The sequence below is a fragment of the Acinonyx jubatus genome, chromosome C2 (genome assembly GCF_027475565.1).
Source record: "Acinonyx jubatus isolate Ajub_Pintada_27869175 chromosome C2, VMU_Ajub_asm_v1.0, whole genome shotgun sequence".
Lineage (NCBI taxonomy): Eukaryota > Metazoa > Chordata > Mammalia > Carnivora > Felidae > Acinonyx > Acinonyx jubatus.
In genome coordinates, this window is record NC_069384.1 from 15273218 (window position 1) to 15299442 (window position 26225).

Here is a 26225-nt window from a genome sequence, read left to right on the forward strand (position 1 = left end):
TTTCCTCAGACTGTGAATCTTTGCCTGTCCAGCTTCTCATCCTTTGAGAGCTTAGGCATTCTTCCTGCCAGAGTCCTTTTCTGAGTCTTTCTTTCCAGGCATTTGGGACAAGTACTTCTGCTCCATATTCCTTTCTTCAAATACTGCGTGCAAACCTTTATCCTCACCACTCATGGTGCCTCACTGACATACATCCATGTTCTTTTTCCTACTAAACCATAAACTGGTAAGTGCTATATTCTCAGATAGGTTCTGGCACAGAGAAGATGAGAACCAGCAGTGCCCATAGTGTTAAATCCTTGTCTGAGGGCAGAAGACCAACGTCTCAGCTCAGTCAAACAAAGACAGCACATTTTCCCTTCCTCTGCCTCTTTGTTCTATTCAGGTCCTCAATGGATTAGATAATGCCCACTCGCATTAGGGAGGGCATTTGCTTTATTCAGTAAATGGAAACACCCTCATGGACATATCCAGAGGTAATGTTTAACCAGATAACTGAACATCTTATAAAGTCAAGGTTTAGACTAATTTGTAGGTGGCAAGAAGTACATGGTTATGTGTTTTATGTGCTGGGGGAAATTGTATGAGAATGAAAGTTGTATTTTGGGGTAATGAATCTACCGTTGATTTGGCAAATGAAAAACAGAAGATCCCAGAAAAGACTACAGATGTGAGTCCTGACATGTGAGGCAATAAAGGCCAAACTTCAGAGCTTGTGGGGAATGTGAGAAGGAAAATGAGAGATAGTTGTAAAAAAGAATCATTGTTTAACTTTTCAGTGCTCTCAGTGAGTTAAGATTGTGTGAAGTGCCATTTAAATCTCGCAGAAACCCTGCACGGACAAGACACTGAAATCTGAGACAACCCAGATTCAGGTTAAGTGAAGTCACACTTCAGATATTCAAACCCAGCTCTGTGATAAACTTATACTCTTCCCACTGCATTCGCCACATGGGTAAATACAGTCAACAGGTACACATGGTGTGAACACAGTAACTTTCAGGATTTTCTGCACATTTCACAAATGTCCAGTGAATTTGGTAAAGTCAGGAGAAAGCAGAACCAGCTAGGGAGATACAAAGGACTGAGGTTCCTCGTATCCTCATTTATAAGTCAACTCAAATTAGGCAAGATTGCCAAAAATCATCTAAAGATTGAGGCTGAAGCTAGGGCCACTATTTTCTGTTTAATGAAAAAACCACCAAAGATGTCCAGGGAGAGTTCTATGAAAGTAGGCTGCTGTGATTTCTAGTTCCTAAAATGATGTGGATAGACGTGGCAGGCTGAATAATGGCTCCCCTTTCAAGGTACCCATGTCCTAATCCATAGAATATGTAAATGTTGTCTTTTGTGGCAAAAAAAAAAAAAAAAAAAAAAAAAAAAAAAAAACAGGACTTTGCATATACAATTAAGTTAGGGATTTTTGAGATGGGGCGAGTATCCCGGTTTATCTACATGAGACTTAAATGCCATCAGAAGTACCCTTATAAGAGAAAGAGTAGAGAGAGAAGTAGAGAGAGATTGCACACAAGAAAGGAAGGCAATGTGACCACAGAGGCAGAGATTGGAGAAATACAGCCACAGGGCAAATGTTGCTGGCAGCCACCAGAAACACGAACAGTCAAGGAGCAGAGTCTCCCATGAGTGTCCTTGAGGGAGCATGGCCCTGTTGAACGCTTTGATTTTGCTCAGAGTTACTGACTTTGGATGTCTGCTCCTGGCCTCCAGAACTATGAGAGAACAAATTTCTGTTGTTTTAAGCCACCTGGTTTGTGATAATTTGCTACAGCAGCTACAGGAAACTAATGTCATGGCCAAATGACAGTGGAAGGCCTAAATCTCAAACACCCTAAAAATCTGATAACACATCACTGGATTATATCCTTTTCACAGAGAAAATCAGTGGGGGTGGGGATACTTCCCCATATACAAGTACCTTACAAGGGATTTGGTTTGACCTTGAAAGACAATATTACGGCTGCACAGACTTTGTTTACTCCATGTGCAGACTATTTTATAGCCAATCCTTCCATACTGCCCATTTAGATTGTCACTATCACAGATTTGACTGATGTCGGGTGTTCGAACTGCCAAAATAAATGAGTGCTAATAAAACAGGGAAGTGTTCTGCCATTGAGCCACTGAAGCAACGCAATGCTTTCTAACACCACGATGAAACCAAATAATTGGATACTGTGATGAATTTGAGGTATTACAGTTCTGATGGTGTTAGGATTATGATAAGTGTGAAATAGTAATGCCACGTTCCTTTTGTCCATAGGCTCGGTGGGATGGCCTGACCGGGCGTATCACCTTCAATAAAACCGATGGCTTGAGGAAGGATTTTGATCTGGATATCATTAGTCTCAAAGAGGAAGGAACTGAAAAGGTAACCTTCTCAATAATAAATTTAAGAATAAAATAAAGAAAACTGTTCAAGCATTTTAATTGCACGTACAAGTAGGGAATGATAAAATGATTCTCTTAACATGTTCATGTATGTCCAGTTTTCTGGAACTCTCTCTCCCTGCTCTGATAGATGTTGACATGCTAGATTCTGAAATTGTATGTTATTAATAGCAATGCTAACATTCATATACTTCTTCGTTTATGCAGCAGGCATGATTACAGTATTAAATACCTATGGTCCTGTGGGTGGGGTGTCATTAGCCCCACTTCTGAAAGGTTTCAGGAAATTGAGTTTAGACTTGGAAAATAAGGAGTTTGTCAACGATTCATCTATGGAATGGCATCCAAGTTTTACTCAGAAATGAATTTGAATTGCACTCCATTTTGAGATTGGTTGACAGAGGGACAGACTAAAGTAGGATAGAAAGGGCTTACTGGATTCTTAATTTTAGGAGGAAATATGCCCCCCAAAATGCATTTTAATGCTGGGTTCTGATCTTAGAATTATTTGATCTTATTTTTAAATATCATTTTTATTTTTAAGTAATCTGTATACCCAATGTGGGGCTCAAACTCACAATACCAAGATCAAGAGTTGCACACTCCTCCAACTGAGCCAGGCAGGTGCCCCTTGATTTTCGGATTACTTTAGTTGTAATTCTTAATCTCTCAAGGTTTCAAGCTCCATATTTGCTAATTTCAAGTAATGCAAATATGAACTATTTTGTTAAATAATAATTAAAAAGTAGAATTCGACTCAGTGTATTTTATTATACCAATTTTATTATCCACAATTATGTGCTAGAATTAAATAACATTTATATTGTGAAGATTTTTCCCTTTGGGATGCTAGACAAAAAAATGTTTTGAAACCCCCAAAACAATCATCTGGAAATCAAAAGTCTGTGATCCAACATTTTTTTTACTGTAATGCACAAGATATGTGTCCTATAAAAGACTGGCTTTGGGAACCATCAGTTACTAACTTAATTGAAATGTTTGGGATGATTTTTAAAATGAGATGAGATTTCCATTTCTGTTCTGTTGCTTTTGTGAAATGACACATATTTTTTTAAGGTCCTGACTATGCCCCGTCCCCAAATAGCTTAATTAAAACAAACAAAGATTAATCAGGCTGAATGTTAATAGATGGTGACCACTGGTGTGGAAATGTTTGAGGGAAATAATTACTTTGCAGCTTTGAGGGTACACATTATCTACACAGGTTCCCATTTCAAAAATGCCCTCTCTCTTCCTGTCTCTACCTCTCTCTGACTCTCTCTCTCTCTGGATCTCTGGCTCTCTGTTTCTTTCTCTCTCAGTCCCTCCCCCCTCCCCACCTCTCTCTCTCTCTGTCTCTCTTTCTCTCTCTCTCTCTCTCTCTCTGGGGTCTCTTCACTCAGATTTGCTGGTCTGTTCGTTAAACCTGCTCTGACAGAGCCATCTCACCTCTATCGTGGACTGTGGGAACAAAAGGAAAGACAATACTTTTAGGGACTGAACGCGTCTAATGGCTGCTCCTCTGTGCATGCCTCTCTCCCCGCTCCTTCTGTTAATGCATAGAACTGAGAGGGAAAGAAAAGCTGTTCAGGAAACATCGTTCTGGCTCTGACGTGTGATGAACGAGATGGAGCCATCCTTACGCCTTCATAGCTATTTATACACTGCAATATTATGCACACTCCACTGGTGTTTTTCCATCAAAGGCAAAATCAAATTAGATGAAAGTGTTTTCTCCATTTGTTTCTTATCTCTTCATTGTTTGCAATAACTTTTCTTTCTTCAGGTGACTTGGGCTCCATTCCTGAGAAGGCTGACTGGGCCTTAAGGCAATGGGGAAGCCAGCCCATCTCTCTCAGGAGCCACGGGAGGAGATGCCCAATCTTTTCATGTCGGCCTCTCGCAGGGTCCACAGAGAAAATTGTTAGAAAAAGCTCATTTTTTCACTTCCACTCAAGTTTCTGCTGCCTGGAGGCCCATAATCAAAGAACATGTCATCAAGCTTAGAGTGCTTTCTTCTTGCTTAGGAATAGCGTGTGTGTCTGTGTGTGTGTGCGTGCATGTGTGTGTGTGTGGATTGATTCTGCCTAAATGCTTTCTTGAACAGGCTTTCTTAAAGAATGAGGAAGACACTTTTACTCCACAGAGCTGTGCATATTCACAAGAACTTTAAGTCATTTTGGGGGTGTGTGACAGGTAAAGTGAACAGTAGGCTGCATTACCAAAAGGAAGTAACTTCTGTGGGACCCAAGTACTTAGTTCGTCTCTTGACTGTACCTGTGTTCAGGCTTTATGTTGAATTAACGTGCAAGATTCCAAACGGTGGGTGGGGAATGGGATGCTCCGAGCATTCGCACACCGTGCTACCATCTGGGTTCCATGCTCCATTTTAATAAGTGCTATTTTTATTTTTCCCTCTGAAAACCAAGGCTGCTGGCGAAGTGTCTAAACACTTATATAAAGTGTGGAAGAAGGTTTGTACTTGGACAAAAATGGCAGGAAATCTGGAGGGAGGGAGTGGGGAGTGTCAGAGGAAAACCTCACCTTTCCAGTTTTGCCAGACCAGTAGATCTCTAAATGCAGTTTAGAGGCGATAGTCTGTCTATATATAAAGGGAGAACGGGCTGATTAAATATGTTCTCTCTCAACAACGTGACCCATGAATTGAAAGCAGGCTTGAGATGGATTAAATAATGATGGATTAAATATTTCCCCTTAGATTATTTGTCGTTTCTCCCAGGCAGGATCAGCCCCGTTTAGGACTGAAAGCAGGTTATTGCCACAAAGGTAGACACTGGCCCATTTATATTCCTTCTCAAATCACAAAATATTTTCCCAAAGGGGCATGAAAACAACAATAGATTTGATCCATCGGACTCATCAGATAGGCTAAGGCTCAGAAGGCTAAGACATGTCCTTCAATGTCACCATCACAAAATATAAGCCATTTTCAGAAATTCCCTTTTCTTATGAACTATCTTTGTTTTGCATAGGATCTTTGTCAGTGCATATTGCCTGGCAATTTGTTTCAGAACCACGGTTTTCAGAGGACAAAAACATTAGCGATGTTGGAAGGGAAATGAGATTATCTTGTAAATTCTAACACCTCCTATTTCATAGTTTATTGTACAGGATCATATTGTCAATGAATGTGCACAGATTTATTATATAAGCAAATGTGAGACATTAAAAACATTTGGATCAGGAAAATGTCCCAGAGATAGGCAGACACTGTCTTCCATTCTCTCTCTCTCAGTCTAATTGCTAAACTCTCTAGCGATTGACGGATGCAACTGAAATTACTTCAGGTTGTTCAACTTGCTGGTTTTGTCAGGTTCCCTTTTATCTTTCAAATTATCAGTTAAGTCATGGAAAGTGTAAACAGTTTCTCCCTGTGGTCCAAAAGCTAGTCTCTCTCCTGGTCGTATTCCATAGATGAGTTAAAAAATGTCCTTTTAAGTTTAAAAAAAAGTAGGTTTAATAACCTTGTTTTAATCTTCAGTGAATCAGGCGACCAAAGCCATAGAGAAGGCAATCTCGTTTCCTCCCTGCTAATAAACAGATGAACCTAACTGGTGCCCAGAAAGAAGCTTATTCCACTAATCCAGCTTGAGACTCCAGGCACTTTATGCAGTGTTGAATTAATTCAAACCAAATATCCTCGGGAATGGAATCCAAGCTCTGAAATTCCCTGCAGGGGAGGGGAATGTCCTTCATTTGTCACTAAACTGCCACAATCACCCCCCCAACACATTCCCTGGGGATGCACCTCCATGCCTTGGTGTCTCTTCCTTCCTGTTGACCTATCACTGCTCACATTGTAAGTTGCAGATGCTGTGGTGTGCTGTTGTGTGTTATGACTGCTCATCAACGATTTACAGTAGCCTGAGCACTAGTCTGTAAGACCTACTGTCCCGTCCCAATAAGACTCACATTCAAATTCCAAAAACTCTTTGCACACTGACCCTATTGAGTATAGAACTGTCAGCCTGGATTTTTTTCCAAGAGAGGATGTAGCAACCTTTACAAAGTCTGTCACAAAAATGTGTGTTCATGAGTCTCATGATATAAGAAACAGACAAGTCTTTTATTTTCTTTCCTAAGTACTTGATATTTCACTCCTCACTGTTGGATTTTGACTTTACGTGAATCACTCTCTGTATTTGGAAAATGGATGCTTGTCACTCTCCGAACACTTTTTTGTTGTGTAGTGGTTTAAGTGTTTTTTTTTTAATGTTTATTTTTGAGAGAGAGACAGAGCACAAGTGGGGAACTTGCAGATAGAGGGAGACACAGAATCTGAGGCAGGCTCCAGACTGAGCTGTCAGCACAGAGCCCGATGTGGGGCTCAAACACACAAACCGCAAGCTCATGACCTGAGCCGAAGTTGGTCACTTAACCAACTGAGCCACCCAGGTGCCCTTGTTGTGTCGTTTTTTCAAAGAAGGTCTGCTTAATGTCATCTGGATACTCATTCTTAGAAGCTTCCCTTAGTTGTCCGAGATAATAAATGGCTGCTCCCGCATGCCCGTTTACAAAGTGAGAGAAGGCAGGACCAGACAATTTAGCTCTTGAATGTTCCTCCCCACGAATAATTGATCCAACCCTCTGCTGCTTCTCACTGCTAAATTACTGCTGTCGGCTTTTGCTCTGCAGTTTGAAAATTGAGGTTCTGCTTCCTAGAGGCACTCCTCCAAGGTCAGAGAACAAGACTGAAATGAAAATGTCTAGGCATCTGGTTAACTGTATCCCTCCCTCCAATACGCATGACTCATGAGATCTTGCTTCTTCAGAAAGAGACATTCATTTGCTGATCTGTCCACTTAATTAACAAATAAAGCCAGTTGACTATTTAGGTTTAAAACACTCACTCACACACACACACACACACACACACACACACACACACACACACACTTCTGTTTTGCTGATGAAACAATTTGAAAACAGAAGGCTGTAGTCATTCAAACTATACACTGTCCACCTCCCAGGAATAACCTGACCTTGACCATAATTTGATACTCTTTTAGTCTAGATTTGAAAGAACTTCTGTTACACAGACAGTAGAAAAATATATTCTCCCATTTCTCATTTTGTAGAAGAAAGTTCACATTGAATGGGACTCTGGGATTCAGCTGATCGGAAATGCTGTAGCAATGATACCTGACCTCCTCATTTATGGTAGGGCTGGTAAAAGAAGTCAGACCTGGACGTTAAGCTGTGGTGTGCATTTGTCTAGAGTTTCAAGTTCGTAGGTTAAAAGAGAATGATATTATAAGGCTGTTCAATGCTGCCAATTTCAAATATTAGTATAGTTCTTGTAAACACACACTTGATGTTAATAGAAATTAAAGAGGACACAGCCCATTACTTAACATATTGGCTACAAACAGTTATTTTCTCCACTTTCCAATACTTAATTAAAAGTTAGGTTTCATTCTCCCCAGTGCCTAAGTCAAGTTTTAATTAGAAGTATATAGCCAGAGCCCAATTTACACACTGCCTTCATTGAGTTAGAAGTCAATTGGTCACAACCTAAAACATAGCTTTGGATAAAAACCAATAGACTCCAGGTATATTTAGCATGAGTTATGTTTCCTAGAAACAAGGGTCTTTCCCCCCAAAAAAGTGGGAGAATGAATACAAGTTGCAAAAAGGGTAAAGAAAAAGTTGTCTCCCTTTCCTGGCTTTAGAGCCAACCAAAGAAATCTGAAGATTCCATGACTTACAGATGTTGTGTGCATTGTATGCATTCTATGACAGGCATTGGCCTTGATGGTGGAAAGACTGAATGGTTATTAAAGGTGCTGTCCTACATCCCAATCCTACTTCTAGGAACTTCATTACAGATAGGCTTAAAATACTTCCAAATGCAAACACTACCCCACACTCCCACTTACCTAGACCTGTCTCCTTATTTCACCAGTCAACTAACTCTTACTAAGTATAGAAAGAAAACAGTGACATTGAAATAGTTCACACTGGTGTGTGAATGTGGGATAGTCCTTGAAACTTCCTCAAAAATTTACGTTTCTAAAAAGAGTATTTGTCAAGCTAAATGAATTTCCAGCTGCTGTATTTAGGCAATAAATCAAAGTAAAGAAATAGAAAAGGAAAGAAGAGGCCTAAATTCCCACTGGTGATATTTTATTTAACTATCAGAAAAGCCCTTATATCTCCATTTTGCTGGTGAGGCATTGAGGCACAGCAGGGTTAATGAACTTACCCAAGGTCACACTGCTGGCACATTGCAAAGCTACGATCTGGACAAAAAACTGTCTGTAAAACTCATATTCTGCCCAGGTAGGCAATGTCCTCCCACTGGGAGAATATATTTAGGGATCAAGCAAAGGACCACCCAGCCAATCCCAGAGTCTTTCCAAGTGTTAGTGTTCCACAATTGCCCCTCTCTTTCATGGACATACTTTACCTGCCTCTAAATTAAATAAATAAATATTTCACTCACCATCCAAATTCTTTCACAACCGACCAAGCTTGAAGAAATTACTGGGGCCGTCCTTTCAATGTCCTTTGTTACTAATGTTCGTGTAGCTCTTAAAACGATCAAGATTTTCATGTGCATCTTCTTATTTGATTGTGTCAATATCCAGATGACGTACTTTACAGTTAGAGAACCAAAGCTCAGAAAGGTTATCAGCCTGTCCAAGGTCACACAGCAGCTAGATTGCCCAGCTCTGAAACACACCTGCATTACGTCTGTCTCACCAGGCGGGCAATAAATGCCTACAGAAGGCTTCAGATAAATAGTTCAGTTCCCTGAGGCTTTTCTCCTGGTTTTCTCCAGAAGTCAAACAAATCAATGTACTTCTCCAGGGCCTACTAATGCAGGAGTGACTTGGCCACTGGAGAAAATTGTGGGTCATTATTTTTTAAAAGAGCAATGGGTTTCACTGACTAGTAATCGCCATGGGTGGTTCTGTGATAGGAAGAACAATGATCAATAAAAATGAATACCCTCACTGAAGGAGTTCACAGTCAAGTGCACAGACATAACAACAGAAGAATAACAGAGGATGAGCCTATAGCAGAGGTATGAGCAGTCCTAGTATAGTCCATGACAGGCACCCTCAACCAGCACTGGCTCCTCAATGAAGCCAGGCTCAGAACTTAGTCTACTGTTCATCCACACTTTTTTCTTCCATTTATTTTTTCCCTTTTAGATACCCCATCTCTCCATCATCCACTTTGCTCCTTTCATCCCATTCCTTATAAATTTTAAAGGCACTGATGGTACCACTTTGGCAATGGAAGGTTTGTATCACTAGAATGTAAGCTCCACGAGGGAAGAAATTCTTGTCTGTTTTGTTCATTGCTATGTCCTTCAATGCCCACAACAACACATGGCATAAAATAGGTGTTCAACAAATACATATTGGAAGAAAAATCTGATACTCATCTAAGAATTCTTAAATTAACAAAGAACAATGAGTTTAATAAATTCACAAAAGAAAAGACCTCTCCCCACTCTATCCCAAATGGCACTAATTTTCCCTGTTCTATGTACACACTCATTCCTTCATTGTTTCATTTTCCCACAGTTAGTAGCTTCAATGTGATGCCCTGGTGTCTTCTCCCCAGACTCTAAGCTTTTGTGTCCATTCCTGGTTTAGAAGGGGCCTCTCTTTGATGTAAATGGGGTCACTGACAAGCCAGCAGCCTCTGATGTATTGCGTTCTGTGTAGATTGGGATTTGGAACTCCAACAGTGGCCTTAACATGACCGATGGCAACAAAGACAGGTCCAACAATATCACCGATTCACTGGCCAACCGAACACTCATAGTCACCACCATTTTGGTAAGTTGACTGGAAGTCAGGGTGTCTTATCTGGACTCCTACCCTAGACTTTAAACATTTTTTTCTGCAAATGTCTATTTTTAATTAGGACACTAAAAATTTATATTTGTATATACCTATAATTGCATTGAATTAGAAGCTTCCAACAATGTTCTGAATATCTCCCACCTTGGATCCATTCTCAACTCAGCCTCACTCCACTCTCTAGCCCAATCCAATTAGTCTTCCTTGCTCTCTGGCTGGTGGTTGTTTTCAACCAAGGAGACAAGAGACCAAGGAAGTAGGGAAAAGAGAAGTAAGAACATCCAATGGTTTTCTCAGAACTTCTGTCCTTCACAACCACAGCTCTTATTCTGTCAATGACCCTGCTTCTAGACTTCTGCTGTCCTGGACTCCAGGAGTACTCTTTTTTCCTGCCTGCCTGAGCCCTAAGTGCTACCAGCTTCCTGATTATGTTGGTCTTGGAATGTCAATACCCTACCCTTCCTCTCACCTGCATTCCTATTGGCTTCTTTGACCTGCTCACTCTTCCATAAATAACCCATTTACTAAGGGGTTTTTCAAAAGCCCAGGTAAGGATACTTCCTGCTTCCTATTAGAATCCTGATCATACTCCTATCCAGTCATTGTACATCCACAGGTTGTCCATTTTTCTTCTTTTCCAACCCTAACCCAAGGAATAAAGGACAGGAGTTTCCACCTCTAAAATCTTCACTTTCAGACATTTTTGCTTTATTTGATTCAGTCCATAGTGTTGGACAAATTTATTTCTAAACCTGTTAACTTCTGAGAATTGTTCATCCATGATAAAAACAGTTTTGCTTTTCTGTGACTCCTTTCTCAGGAACTATCACATGGAAATGTAGATTTCTATTTCTATCAGTTTGTTTGAGGATAAGCCTAAATGGGTCTTAAATGTCTGAAGTAAAAAATGTGTAATGAGGAGTAAAAGGGCCTATCGGTAATGTAATTATTATAATGTTATAAAATAAAATAAATTTTCATTTAGCCAAATGAGAATAAGGTTAAAGATATGTGATAGTGAGGAAATGTCCATTATTCGTAGAATAAGGGATTTATTATGTAAGTGTATAAGCAAAGAATTACCAGATATAAGATTTGAGGTGAGTTCAAATAAGAAAATGGAACTGATAATATAAGAAGACTTAGAAATTGTCTTTGAACAAGACACCCGGAAGGAAACGAACCAAAATATGTAGATAAAAGTGAATATTGAAACTGAGATGAAATTTAACTGAGAGATGAGGAAATGAGACTAGTAGATAGGATGTCTGAAAAGCAAGAGGTTATATTTGCTGATTTAGATTTCCTTTTTGTTAGTAGGTAAAGCTCTTATGTAAAAGCCAGGAGGGAGGGTCAGTCATGCAAAGGAAGTCCGGGTGTGAGTACAGATGAAGACCAGACAGGCAGACATCTGGTCTTCCAGTCCCCTCACTGCTGGACCTCAGGTCCAAATGTGACTGTGTCTCTGTCACATGTTTCACTCACAGCCCTGCCCTCAACAGTGGAGGAAAACATTCTCATTCACACACTGAGGAGAGAGAGGTAAGAGGGTATAGGGAAGATGAGTTTAGGGAAGGCAGCATGGTGAGTGACTAACTTCCTTACTCTGATATCCTAATCATCATTTTCAAATACTTTATATCTTCTGACTGCGGATGGAGCTTGTGTAAGTAAATTCTGCTTTCCATTATAACAGGGCTTTTATATTTGGTTTGTTTCATATAGGAAGAACCCTATGTGATGTACAGGAAATCTGATAAGCCTTTGTATGGAAATGACAGATTTGAAGGGTATTGCCTGGATCTGTTGAAAGAATTGTCAAACATCTTGGGCTTCATTTATGATGTCAAACTCGTCCCTGATGGCAAATATGGAGCCCAGAATGACAAAGGAGAGTGGAATGGAATGGTCAAAGAACTTATAGATCATGTAAGCAAAAATGCATGTCTTATAGTTGAGTTTTAAGTGTCTGATAAAATGCATAGCTAGAAGTCAAAGAAAAAAAAATGATTCTAAGTCAGCATCGGAAGAAATGTTACACTTATTTGAATCCTAAAAATGGTTTAAAAAGTAGAAGGAAACAATGTAGAAATAGAGTTGCTTACGTAGAAGGGCAAGTAAGGACACAAATTGGGGACAAAAATGTATGGATCCATCCATCATACGGAAGAGTAAACCTGAGTGATTCTTAAATTTGATAAAGAATTCTACAGTTTGCGCCTCAAAGTCTCATCTTGTCAGCTGATTTTATGACCAAGTGGCTCCTTTTTTGCTTTATTTACATGCCCTTTTTAAAGACATACCCTTGCAGATTTTTCTTCCATTTACTTCCAGAATGTGTGTGTGTGTGTGTGTGTGTGTGTGTGTGTGTGTGTGTGTATTTTATACCTTCTGGCTTCTCTTTGCTAGTAACTACCATTTCACAAACCTAACTGTGTAAATCAACTGCTTTTATAGTAAAGCCAATCATTACAGAAGCTTCTTGCATGAAAAACATTTGAAATTAAGAAGTATAGATCAGGAGTACCCAGAAACGTCCAGACATTTGCTGGGAAGTGATACAAATAAGACAATGATTTCAAACTTGCTTTTGCAGAAGGCTGATCTGGCAGTGGCTCCTCTAACCATTACCTATGTTCGGGAGAAAGTCATTGACTTCTCCAAGCCCTTCATGACCCTGGGTATCAGCATTCTCTACCGGAAGCCCAATGGTACCAATCCAGGAGTGTTCTCCTTCCTCAACCCCCTGTCTCCTGACATTTGGATGTATGTGCTCTTAGCCTGCTTGGGAGTCAGTTGTGTACTCTTTGTGATTGCAAGGTGAGTTCGAGAACTACTGAATTTACCAGAGATCTAGGTGTGCCTCAGACTGACATGTATGTTCTAGAGGTAAATACAGGTTAAGAACATTAAAGTGTTGTTTTAGTTTTGCCTACTGCTCCATTCTGTCAAGTTTGCCCTCACAAAGGCCATGCTGTAAATGAGTATCTTCTAATTTTTTATAAAGTTACTTTTAAAAGACAAGATGATATTTTTTATATGAATTTAACTTTCTCAGTATTTCAAGCAACATAAAATGTTCATTTACCCATTTTCCCTGAATTATATTATAACGAAAGCAACAGCTCACCTAATAAATCTAAAACATTTCAACAGGAAGAGTAAAATGCTGTCCAGACACTTGACCCCTGGAATACTCAGTTAAGCAAAACAGGAGAAAGTTATCTAGTAATTGTTGTAGCAAATGAGAAATACTGGGATGAAACAAGGTTATGAATCCTCAGGAACAAAGAAAAATACTTTGAAGATTTTATAGAATTTATTTTTTAAAATATAGAGAGTTAAAGAGAATTCTAGAAATAACTATGAAAAGAAAAATTACTAGCATGTAGAGTCTAGAGGCATGAAATATTTATGCTACCATTGATGATTCAGTTAGGTTTTTTTTCTGAGATAACTCTATATTTAACCATTCCACTTTCCACCATTCTTCAAAGGATTTTTATACCTTTCAGTAGATGATATTTTCTAAATACCTTTGATGGTGAATTTGAAAGAAACACAGCTATTTTCTCTTTCTGTTGGCTTAAACATTTGATATCCCTAGATGGACCGTGTAAAAAAATAATTGCTTTTGTATGTCCCCCACTCATTTTCAATCTTTTTAATCTTTCAACAAAACTCAGTGAACTTTCTTCCCTGATCAATTTTTGTTTTCCTTCCAGGAATTTCTATGAGAAAAATTTCTTCAGGTAGCTCTCTGTCATTGTCCACTCTCTGGTTTTGATGAATGCCAAGGAACTCTTTCCCTGGCATAATTATAAGGAATGTTTGGGAAAACAACCCAGGATAGAAAAGTCTTAGAGATCCATGAGGCACATATGGTCAAACTGAATGAATGTGTGCTCTCACATGTGGGTATTTATATATTCAACAGGAAATAAATGTTTTCTCCATACCCCATATCTTATCATTACCAGACCCCAGATCATCTTCCAGATTTTGCCCAACTATTAACTACGTTTAAGTAATGATCAAAGCTCTCTTCCATATGTCGTACCACAAAAAAATAATATGTTAAAAGTAGTATAGTGATATTATCCTCTGGTACTTTAGTGCTCTAAATCAATGGTTCTCAACTAGGAGAGACTTTGTCTTTCAGCTAACATTTGGCCCTGTTCTAAAAACATTTTTTTGGTTATCACAACCAAGAGTGCAAAACGGTACTGGTATAAAGTGGGTACAGTTCATAGATGCCACTGAACGTCCTACAGTAGGCACATAGCTCCCCACAATAAAGAATTACCCCTAAATGTCAACAGCACCAAGATTGAGAGACAATGTTTTAAATAATTAAAGAAGATGTTGCTTTGGATATCAAATTTTCAGAGACAAGTTGCTGAGCTTTGGGGGTGCATTTCTCATTACTGTCTACTAAATGAAATTAATACAGCCCTAGAATGGCTATTTCAAACATGACTACTTGATGTACATTGTAACGATGGATAAGACATTTTACATTGGCTCATTGTTCCATTCCTCTCCTCTGGGGCCCGCATCTGTTGGGTGATATTGGAGACAGTGGAGCAAACCAAACAGCAGAGGGAAGTGGGTTTCCATATCCCCCAGTCTGTGGTTCTGTCTAGGCTGTGATGTTGATGAGTAGAAGAGGCAAGACAATGTTGATGACCAAATATTTAGCATACTGATTTGATCATGGCCAGTGGGAAACAAAACATATCAGCAGCATCCAGAAGTTCTTATAAGCATACGGGCTGAATGTACCCTTACACTTGACCCCAACTGTGCCTTTCACTTGCCTTTTTTTGCCATCAGAACATGTCCGAATAATGTAACATTTGGTCATTTTCCCCTCCTTACTCTGGTTGTTTCTCTATCAGCTGTTAGTGACCCACAGCCCTATATTTTCTGACTTCATTCTATTTCTATTAAGAACACACCCTGCAATCAATACTATCCACTCAGTGTTCCTACTCACCGACAGCACCATTTATAAACCAGCTCTTCATTTAGCTTATTCTCCTTGTTGCCCCCTACTTGCTACCTCTCCTCTCACTCTGGGTTTTGGAAAGGTGGAATTGTATGCATCCAATGCACACTTGCAAATAGCATGGTGGTGGAACGTGGGAAGTAACTCCCTGAGGTACACAGGTGCACTGCCATGGGGATCATCCTCTCAACTATATTCATCTCTACACCCTTGAATCCATTTCTACTTCTACTTCATAAAGCCACTAAATATATTTTGGAGGTGATTCCCAAAGACAAAATCCTTGTTGAATATACGTGCCACTTCACTTTTACTTCCCACCATCATAGCTAGAGACCATGAACTTGGTCACTCTGCACCAAGAAGCCAAGATGTGAAACAGCTTTCTGTTATCACCTTAGTGGTTTGCATTCAAAATAGTGAAGTAGAAGTAAAAAAGTTAATCTCCTAATCATCTTTAGCTCTAGAGAGGCTTTTGAATTTGCGTTTTGAAGTGTATCCTTTTATGTCCTTTTAAAGGGGAAAAAATAAAGCCCATCACCGCTTTTGGACTAATGTTCTCACTAGACAGATGCTTAAAAATCATTTGCTAAACTGAATTGAATTCATAAAGTTAGACAAACTAAGGAAAACCATAAAAATTTAAGTTACTATGACTTGTTTAGTTTATGATTCTATAAATGTGCATCTCAGTGTTTTTGTTTTGTGGTTAACATTCTTTAATTGCTTTTTGCAAAATATTCAACCCCAAAGAATTATGTCCATCATGAATACACAATTTAAATAAACCAAATATCCAGACATAATGTCTGCTTACATTTTATGATTTATGTTTGCCTTCTTAAACCTGAACATTTTCTAAGTTGGCTTTGGCAAAAAACAAACTGTAACTCAAAGGTTGTAATACAAAGCCAGTGGTTATATCACAAACTCAAATAGAGCTCTCCCCTTTAAAAGATGAACATATCTCCCTTTCTTCATGAGGTCCAATATTCATTCTCAGCCATAAAAAGAATCCCTTAATTAGAGATCTTCAGTCTGAAGATTGTTTTATATCTTTCATTCAAGTAAAAGCTTGGCATATATAAACATAAACCCAAGATGAACCTTTATATTTCAACATAATGCTACTCCTTTATATGCAAATTTTGACACAGATTCTAAGCACATTTGTACCTTTCTCTGTTATTTTACTAAAGATCAGTATCAATTGGGAATAGCAACTTCAGAACATCATTGTGCGGGTCCTATATTAATTTTCCCCCAGCCTTCCTGATGCTGACACTGCTGTCACGTTGGCTACCTTTAAGCAGGCACTGGGCATTTCAAACTGAAATATCTACATCCAGGCAACAGGTGGGTCTATTGCATTATGAAAAACCAGTGTCTTATAGCCCAGGATCCTACTGATAGCTAATAGTCCTCAGTCCAACCCCAAATCACTCCGAGTCCTAGAGAGAAAGAACCTCAAATATCTCTGCAGACCAGGGAGAGTCATACTGCTGCTTAGGCAGTTTTCTTTTTTTCCATAGAAAATTAGACTAATTGTTCACTTAGAACTGCAAAGTATGAAACACTGACACAAGTTAAAAGCAGAATTTCTTTTTTTTTTTTTAATTTTTTTTTCAACGTTTTTATTTTTGAGACAGAGAGAGACAGAGCATGAACAGGGGAGGGGCAGAGACAGAGGGAGACACAGAATCTGAAACAGGCTGCAGGCTCTGAGCGGTCAGCACAGAGCCCCGACGCGGGGCTCGAACTCACAGGCCGCGAGATCATGACCTGAGCCGAAGTCAGACGCTTAACCGACCGAGCCACCCAGGCGCCCCAAAAGCAGAATTTCAAAGAGGAAGTGGTGAGGTCATTGATCAGAGCATACATGAGGAAGAAATACCTGACTATCAGGGGGTTAGTGGTTGCCAGGTTTTATGGTCTGTTTAGAAAACTCCTCTTTTTGAGTGCATGAGCCTCCTAATTTATTGCAATTAGTATTTTAAAATTATTGTACAAGTGACAATGATATTGTTGAAGTAACAGCATCTTTACTGTGCATACTGTTCAATTAGTGGGTTCATTAATATCGGTATTCATTTCTTCAGCTCAGTAAACTACTATGGTTAGAAGAGTGTATAAATTCAAAACTTAATTATATTGTTGAAACAGTAATTAAAATGTATTGGCATGGCATTATCAATTGCAGCTATATTCACAAGCTTCACAGGAACCTGCACTGTGAACCCTGCAGCTGTGGAGAAGGTTCAGTAATGAGTTGGATACCATTATTGTGGAGTAAACTATAAGGCTGTTATCCTGGTACCCCTAATTCCGATGAGGAGACCCTGTACACTTTCCAGAAGGTGTCCAGGGTTTTAGGGAATGGTTTTGCATTCAGAGGGTCTGCCCAGTTCCTTGTGCATGATTCATAGTGTGCCCTGCTTTTTGCTCTAGATAATGTATTCACCTTAATCCCAGTTCTCCCCATTGTGTCAGCAACCTGCTATTGTTTACTGCTGAAACCTTATGGCTGGAGAGCATTCCGTATGTTCTCATCGGTTTTATGGGGTTTTAACATTACTCTAACGCTCCTGCTTGCATTCAAAGGACCCAATGGCAAATGGCAAAGCTTCCAGCCTAAGGACTCCTGCATTTTAAATCATTTCCAGATCACTTTGCCGAGCATCTGCTAATGTCTCTTTGGAAAAATAAGTGCCCCCTGGCAAGATAGCCCTACAAAATAACCACAGAGCAGGCAACTCCTTGGGCTACAAAGGTCAGACAGATTTTTCGAAAACAGAGAAAGAACCAAAAATCTCTTCCTCAGATTTTTATTTTCACACATCCCAGAGATATCTGGATTCCATCTTGTTTACAAATAAGGAAACTGAGGCCAGAGAAGTTAAGTGACTTGTTGAAGATCGACTTCCTAACCTGCTAGGACTGCTGATCAAGTGACTACAATCCGTCATTCTATCAACAAAATAAAAACAAATCAAAAGGGAAATTTGAATGTAAAGCTCTCCAGGGAGACAAGCTATAGAGTTAACACTCATGAACCCTATCCCTATCCCCTGGTCCAGGATACTTCTAAGTTTAAACTTTGTCTCTTCATTGAAAGATTATGATTTTCCTTTCCATATATGAACTGAACAAAATCGAATATACCCCAAATCCACACCTTCTTTTTGTTCACTAATTTTTTCACAATTGCAGGTCTTTTGATGCGTTATGAAATCATTAAACCACATACTTCTTTTAAGCATCTGTCCACAGATGCCCCTCGCAGGCAAGGCACCCCTTCACTTTGTGTCCCCCAGCCTCTAGCAACATAGTATCTTGACACTTGGTATGAAACCAGTGTATGTAGCAGTCATTGCTGCTTGGTGGGGTAAACACTTGGGATGAGTGAACCTTTCTTTACAGCCCAACTAGTTGTTCAGTAAAATGGAAATGAATGAAAACTCAGAAGAATCCAGTAAATGTAGGTCGGAGACGTACAATTCCAGCCAACCAAAGCACTTGGCCTAGAAATAAGAAGTTTGGTAAATATAATGTCTCAAGTCTCCTTTGACCTTGCCCACCAAAGCTGTAAGTTGATGAATATTGCCTTTACTGTTTGGGTTTGATTACTTTCACCATTGATTGTTGGGTTTTCTGTATTGTTCAGCAAGTTTTGCTGGTGCCACGTGCATTTATCTGATGTTTACAGACTGTTTCTGTTAACTATGCAGGTTTACACCCTACGAGTGGTATAACCCCCACCCATGCAACCCTGACTCAGATGTGGTGGAAAACAATTTTACTTTACTAAATAGTTTCTGGTTTGGAGTTGGCGCTCTCATGCAGCAAGGTACATCGGTTGCCCATCTTTGTCACAGGCATCCCAGAGTCTGCTGACAGGCTTTGTTGCTGGTAAACTCCACCCTAAAGCGAGAGGGTAGGCTGAAAAACCATCTCAGGAATCAAAAAAAAATAGAACCTGACCTTCCCAGCCAGTTCTAAAAATAGCAAAGATAAAAATGTGAACTAAATGGAACCTCTTGCTATATTTCTAAAATAAGACTTCTACCAAGCAGTGAATACAAATGTTCCTAGAAGGAAGTAAAGGTTAAAGTACCTTAGAAATGGTTTACAAATTTGCACAGGTGGAGGTATCAGATCTTTCCTTTTCAGCCATAACTGTGCAAGCCAAGGGTTCGAAAGGAGTGGAATTTGAATCCTTTGAAAATTAAGTTGGCTGACATTTTTCCAATAGCTGACACTAACTAAATTGTTACCACTCTGGCAACCCTACTGGGATCCATCTTAGCTTGTAACTTTTCAGTCTTCCTTGATCAGTAAGCACAGCAACAGTAAACTCTCAAGGTTGAGGAAATGAAATCCAATCCACAGAGTTGTAATATATTTTCTATAGTTCCTATGATGTGGGGATTTTGATTTGGGTGGGGAAGGAGGAGGGAGTTTTTTTTAAACTTTGGAAGAAATCCAACGCTTTTGTGGATTTTCCTCAGCTTTGATTCTAGGCGTATGGTCTAGAAAAGACTTCCCAAGATTAAATGCATTAATTTAAGAAAATCATAAGTCACAGATGCTGTCGTTTTAGAATAATCTGCTCATTTGACAATAAGCTGCTAAATAAATTGGCAAAGAAAATTCAGCAAGAATATATATTAAATATGTTTGTTACTTGGGGGTGAACCTAAGGCTTCTCGTAAGGGAGTTATTATAATACCACTGGAAATGTTTACATTCTGTGTCTACAAATGATAGAGAGAGAGAACAAGGGTCTGTAGTGTGGAAATGCCAAATATTTGAGGAAAGTGAGTAAATTCTCTCATCTGGCAGTTCAGCATAGTTTATGTGGGCATCGTTAAATACGTATAGACATAGCATCTAATTTACTACGAATCAGTTGGGTAAGTTTAGAGCATCGCACAGAACTTTAAGTTCTGCAGGAAAACCCATTAGAAGCTATATTCTGCTTTACCAATGCATTTAATTTTTAGGACATTTATCTTGTAAGGAATTACTTTCAAAAAATAGGGAGACCGACCCCTCCCCCACACACTATAGCTTGCCTTTCTACACCATTAGAATAGAAAAATATAGACATGGGTTTCAAAGAGCACGCAGCAAGTCCATGCAGGTATATATGATCATGACTGTCTTGTGTCATATGAGTGCACCCACCTCCCCAAATCTCTTTCATATTCTGTTTGGAGTTTACCATCATCCACAGCAAACCATGGGATGCAGTGTCTGATCGTTACCACTACCTTGGGTACATGACAGTCAGCCCCAACCAGACTCTGCTTGTTTTTCAAGAAGTTTAAAAATATTTGTCAGTTGAAATATCATCGTATACAAATTTGTGGTACTGATGACTCCTAGTGCATCTGTCTTTAGCATGTGGCATTGGACCAGGTAGCAACCTTCTGTATCAACTGTTGTGCTCTCTCTTGTTAGCAGAAGCTTGTCACTGTACTCAATTGGAAACCATTTGTTTAATTTCTTTTTTAATGTGATGATCAGACTTTCTCTTTTCTACAGAGCGTGAGCAAAGTCTGGATCAGGATTGGCTGTCATGTCTGCCGTAAAAGGCACTAAAGGGACTTCAGCAAGTATTGTCTCTCATCCCAAAATTTTCTAAGGATGTTTCACTCAACTTTTATTGCTTTCATAACTTCATTCTCTCTACTTCTGAACTTGGACAGATCATCTCTATTTGAAGAAAGCCATTTCTAAGTATTTCAGTTAACACTGAGGGTCATGAAAGTCACAAAACTATGTGACAATAAAAAACACAATGACATATCCAGAAATCTAATTTATATCATATGCCAAGGGTTTAAAATGCAATCTGAGTAGGTTTCTACTAATTATTTTTTTCAATTTCCACAACTTCATTCAAAAGTACATTTATTTTAAATATGCTAGATGCGAATTTGTATTTTTTGTTACCTGTCAGAGGTTGGTTATCAATGGGTTTATCCAGTTTTGCTGCCGCATAATACATAATTACACAAATAACAAATTACTACCTTATATTTTCACGAATGCTACAAAATAACATAAGCATAAATTTATAGGAGAAAATCTATAACTATAAGCTAAGAAAATATATCTATATTAACTGTATTACTTCTTTCCCATGGCTATTTTATGAAATAAATGGTATTTTAATGATAAGCAACTAAAGATCTAAATAATATCACACTGCCAAAAGGCTGCTAGATCAATTAAGTACAAAGATATGAAACAACCTTGGGCATTAAACACACGCAGACACCCACAGGCATATAAATCCCATTAAACCACAAGATTAAAACAACAGCAACAAACTATCCCACTAAATCCTTGGAGGCAATTTAATGGAAACTATTATAAATCTGTGTAATATTACACACCCAAATTCAAACAAACAAAAGAAGGAAATACAAATTGCAATGAAACTATTTACCTCATTAAAAGAGAATAAAGCTCCTAGATTTCCTAAGAGCATTAGGAAAATATATCTGTTAATTCAAAGCCCGGAAACTCTGCCAACCTTGATCTGCTTATCATGAGCCCCGAGCTGGCTTTGATTTCATGAGCAATATGTATATCTGTTTATAGATTAAATTTGAGCATAAACTCATTTATCTGTGGATTGGTAAACTCCAATTCCCCTTTCCATCTTAAGCCATTGACTACAAAACTTCAAAACACCCAATCAGAATAGTGAAAGAATCTTTGAAACCAGATATTTCCCCTGTTCTACTTCACGTTTTGGATTTTTACATTTAGGGTGTTTTTCTTCCACTTTTTACCTAGTCATATAAACTTATCATGCCCCCAAGTTCATGGAGGAAATGCCAAGTACAGAACCCATGGTGAATTTCAGGCAAGCAGAGTAGCCAAAATCTACCCATGAATCAGAACAACTGGAAAGAGCCCTGCATATCCCCTTCTATCCCTTTTAATTCTACTACTGGATTCATTGACCTTCATAGCTCAGGTTGACCAACAGTTTTGAGCTAGGGAGTCTTCACAAATGTCTAACCTTTGTGTAAGGACACTTGGCCCATAGACCCTTTCTTTTAGAGAGAAAGGGTCTCTTAGAAAACATGTTAAGTGCCTCTCCATGTTATCTTTCACAATAATCATTGGATGACATATAAAAATGGATTTTTTTTTTTACCAGAAAGAGCCCCTTTCCACTTAAGAAACAGCCAGTCATTGATGTATAATTAATAAAAGAGCACTTTAAAAAAACAAAAGTATGTTTTTCAGTGAATACATTCTCCTCAGTCAATTAAGAATATACATTAGAAAAAAAATAATTTTGACTTTAAAAGTAGCATAAAACAATGAAAAAGGATTCATCTGCTGTCAAGCGTGGCTTTATCCTATTTCATTTTATTGTAAAATCCTAATGTCTTATTAAAGTACATGAGACAAATGGCATAATATGTTAATCTTTTAAAAGTTTCTCATATCCTTTAACCTTAAATAAAAATATGTTAGCACTTCAAAGTTTTCATAGCTGTATAAAAACTGATAAGACTTTATTTCACACAATAAGGTACATATCTAAAAGTTTAATAAAAGCATCCAAAGATTGGGGGTTGACTTTTCAACAAAAACAAGCAAACAAACTCAGATCTAAGCAACTAAACTAACTCTTATAAATTTTAGACATAGAATATCTCAGGGTTAAACACATTTAATACCATCAAATGTCAATAAGTTGCATTTTAAGCAATAATTGTGATTAGTGAAAAAGATTATTTAGATTTTGCTCTAATTCGAAAAAATACTTCTATTTCACCTACACACAAGAGAGCAAGTCTTTGATGGCTTTATAATTTTCATGTCACAAAAATGCATGATCTCTAGACTAGTGTTGAATCATAAGTCTTCTCTCTTTTAACTTTGCTTAACACTCTTATTCTGGTGACACCATCATAGGATCAGAGCTGATGCCCAAAGCTCTATCAACCAGAATAGTTGGCGGGATATGGTGGTTTTTCACCTTAATCATCATTTCATCCTACACTGCCAACCTGGCTGCCTTCTTGACAGTGGAGAGAATGGAATCCCCCATAGATTCAGCAGATGATCTGGCAAAGCAAACCAAGATAGAATATGGGGCAGTCAGAGATGGATCCACAATGACCTTCTTCAAGGTAAGAAACTGACAATGGGTTCTCAAGGGTTACCTCATACCGAGGGGAGGGAAACGTGGAATAGAAGAGTCTCTCTTAAAAATAAAGATGGGGGGGGCAGGTTTAAAAAAAATAATAAAATTTACTATGACACACTCCCATTACAAGGAACATATGTGCCCCCAGCAGTCAGTATAAAGCAGTTTCTCTGGTTCCTCTATCCCCAGTTTAGTACACTCAGATCTATAGGTCAGTATCTTCTTGCCGTCACTAGAACAACAACAGCAACAAAAATGCTGTTTTCTGAATACAGCTCAACTACCCATTAACTAATCACTCATGCATGGAACCTATAAAACGAAGATTCCTTAATTTGAAATTCTGACAGATTACAGAATACTTGAATATCATTGTTTTGTTCTTTCTGTTCTGTATCTAATGAGATAGAAACGGATAACAAATAAACATATTGACACTGGAATTTATTTGGAGATTCAGAACCAAAAACATTCTGAGGGAGTCCAGTCAAATATTGTATCTGCACCAGTGAGGACGGTGCCACCAGGGTAGCCTGAAGCTTTCCAATAGCTTGGAGTGCCTTCCAAAGCACCAAAGGAGAATTAAAGTTAGAGTCACATAGTTTTATTGTCAAGTGCATTTCATTGTTCCAGTATTTGTAATTACTTACTTAGAGTGATGCAACTGATTTCTTCCTTGCCTATGAAATAAGCCTTAGTACTTTTATTATGCAATCTCGGACACAATAGGCTCCATGGGTAGGCGGGGTGGTGGGATTTCAATAGACCCTGGGAGGTGTAGAGATAACAAAAACACCTTAGAGATCATGAAGGTCAGCCCTTGGCTTTACTTATGAAGAGAACAAAGCCTTCAGAAGCTAAATTATCTGCTCAAAGTCACAAGCTTGGTCTATGACAGGGATGGGTTAGAACCTTCTTTAAAGAGGCAACTGTACATGTGAAGACAAAGAAAAAGAAAAACAGTAGCGCAACCGAAATAAATTCTAAAAACACCTGTGTCAAGGTTTCACATCTAGATTACCAAAAATGAAGTTGTCGTCCCAGGATTGAGTAGATACTAATTTAGGAATAAAAAAACTAAGGGTGAAAAAAGGAACAATTCGTTGTTACCAGTGTTGGTTCACCAAAACAGGTACCACTTATGCAGTAAATTTTATTCAACAATAACAATACTAATTAATAAATAAAAATTACTTTAAGAGTAAACTATACCCAGAGGTTTATCAAAAACAGAGCACCATAAAAAGTTAGGATTTACTTTTCCTCTCTGTTAGAAAAAAATGATTTTTAAACATTCTTTTCATTTTAAGAAATCTGTCATTGATTTACTGAATGTATAAAGGGCGGTGATTGTGTCTTCCCTAGACGAGTGTTGTTTTAAGGACAAATGACATTAAATATATGGCTTTCCATGCTTCTGAAAGCTTGGATTTTTGTAAAATCAATAGTGTGAAGAGACAGAAGTTACTCCAAGCTAGTGATTCATCACGATGCTTGTCAGAAACCAGGAAAGTTACCTGCAAGGCATATAGGACTGAGGGACACTGCCAAAGTAGAATTGGGTATGTCTGGAAAAAACCTGAAATGATTTACCTCTTTCACCAGTATCAGAAAGTTTTAAAGTATTGGGAAGTAGATAAGTAGAGGCAGAGAAGATTCTCCTACCTTCTGGATGTATACTACAAATACAGAAGAGAGAGAGGCTGCCGTTTGCAAAAGCAATGGGCCTGACGTTGCTCCTGTGCAAATCATCTGTGTATTCACAAAGCATCCCTTGGCCTCATTTTGATCTCTTTCTGCCCACATGCCTCTTTGTATATAAAGGGTGCTGGTCCCCATTATTCCAGCAGGACCCTGGGGTGGCCACATTACAGTGTGTTGGATAGCACATTTCCCTACAACAGTCATGAGCTACTCTCACAACTTCTACTCCCTGGGCATTTTCATAGAGGGTTCCTGCTTGCTCCTTGGCCCTGAAAATGAGGCACAAATGAAAGTGGTCTCTCAGGTCACCAGACAAATGATGATTCAAGAAACATCTCAGGGAGAAAGAATGTGATCATAGTACCAGCAACATCAGTGAAAAGTAGCAGCATGCCCAGCACCCTAGCTCATAGCCACGCACTCTGTTTCTAAATGTTCTACATAGATGATCTCATCTGATCCTCATAAAGACCATTTGAGGCAAGTACTGATATTATTCCCATTATACAAAGAAAATGAGGCACAACTCAGTTAAATAGCTTGCCCCAAATTTACAAATCTGTCAATGGAAGAGGCAGGCTTCAGCCAAGCCTCAGAGTAAGCTCCTTGAAGGTAGAGAATTTCTTTCTTTTGTTTGCCATTATGTCCCCAGAACCTAAAGCAATGCCTAGCACATAGCAGGCCCTCAGAAAACATGTTTCCAAAAACCAAACAAATGTACTAATGAATTCTAAGAAAGATGGAGGGAGGGAAGAGAGCAAGTGTCTTTGTCCATTCAGGCTACTGTCATGAAATACCACAGACTGGGTAGCTTATAAAAAATAGAAATGTGTTTCTCCACTTCCAGAGGCTGGAAGTCTGAGATCAAGGCGTTAGCATGGTTGAGTTGAGGGCCCTCTTTCAGGTCACAGACTCTTTATTGTATCCTCACATGGAGGAAGGGACAAGGGTTCTCTCTGGAGCCTCTTTAATAAGGCACTCATCCCATTCATAATGGCTCCATCCTCATGACTTCAACACCTCCCAAAGGCCTCACTTCTTAATACCATCATCTTTGGGGGTTAAAGATTCCAACATA

The 26225-nt window shown here is 38.8% G+C and overlaps 1 protein-coding gene across 6 annotated transcripts in view; it reads left to right on the top strand.

Moving 5' to 3' along the window:
* The window catches only part of GRIK1 (glutamate ionotropic receptor kainate type subunit 1), a 368711-nt gene that overhangs the window by 308408 nt on the left and 34078 nt on the right, over positions 1-26225 (top strand). For 3 of the 6 annotated variants that reach the window (XM_027041741.2, XM_027041743.2, XM_027041744.2), the window contains exons 8-14: positions 2282-2389; positions 4839-4883; positions 10113-10226; positions 11976-12179; positions 12847-13070; positions 18990-19108; positions 23209-23426. In XM_027041741.2, the coding sequence (XP_026897542.1) occupies positions 2282-2389; positions 4839-4883; positions 10113-10226; positions 11976-12179; positions 12847-13070; positions 18990-19108; positions 23209-23426 (1032 nt within the window). The remainder of the gene's footprint in view (positions 1-2281; positions 2390-4838; positions 4884-10112; positions 10227-11975; positions 12180-12846; positions 13071-18989; positions 19109-23208; positions 23427-26225) is intronic. The other 3 variants (XM_027041742.2, XM_027041745.2, XM_053220646.1) reach the window with 1 other exon arrangement.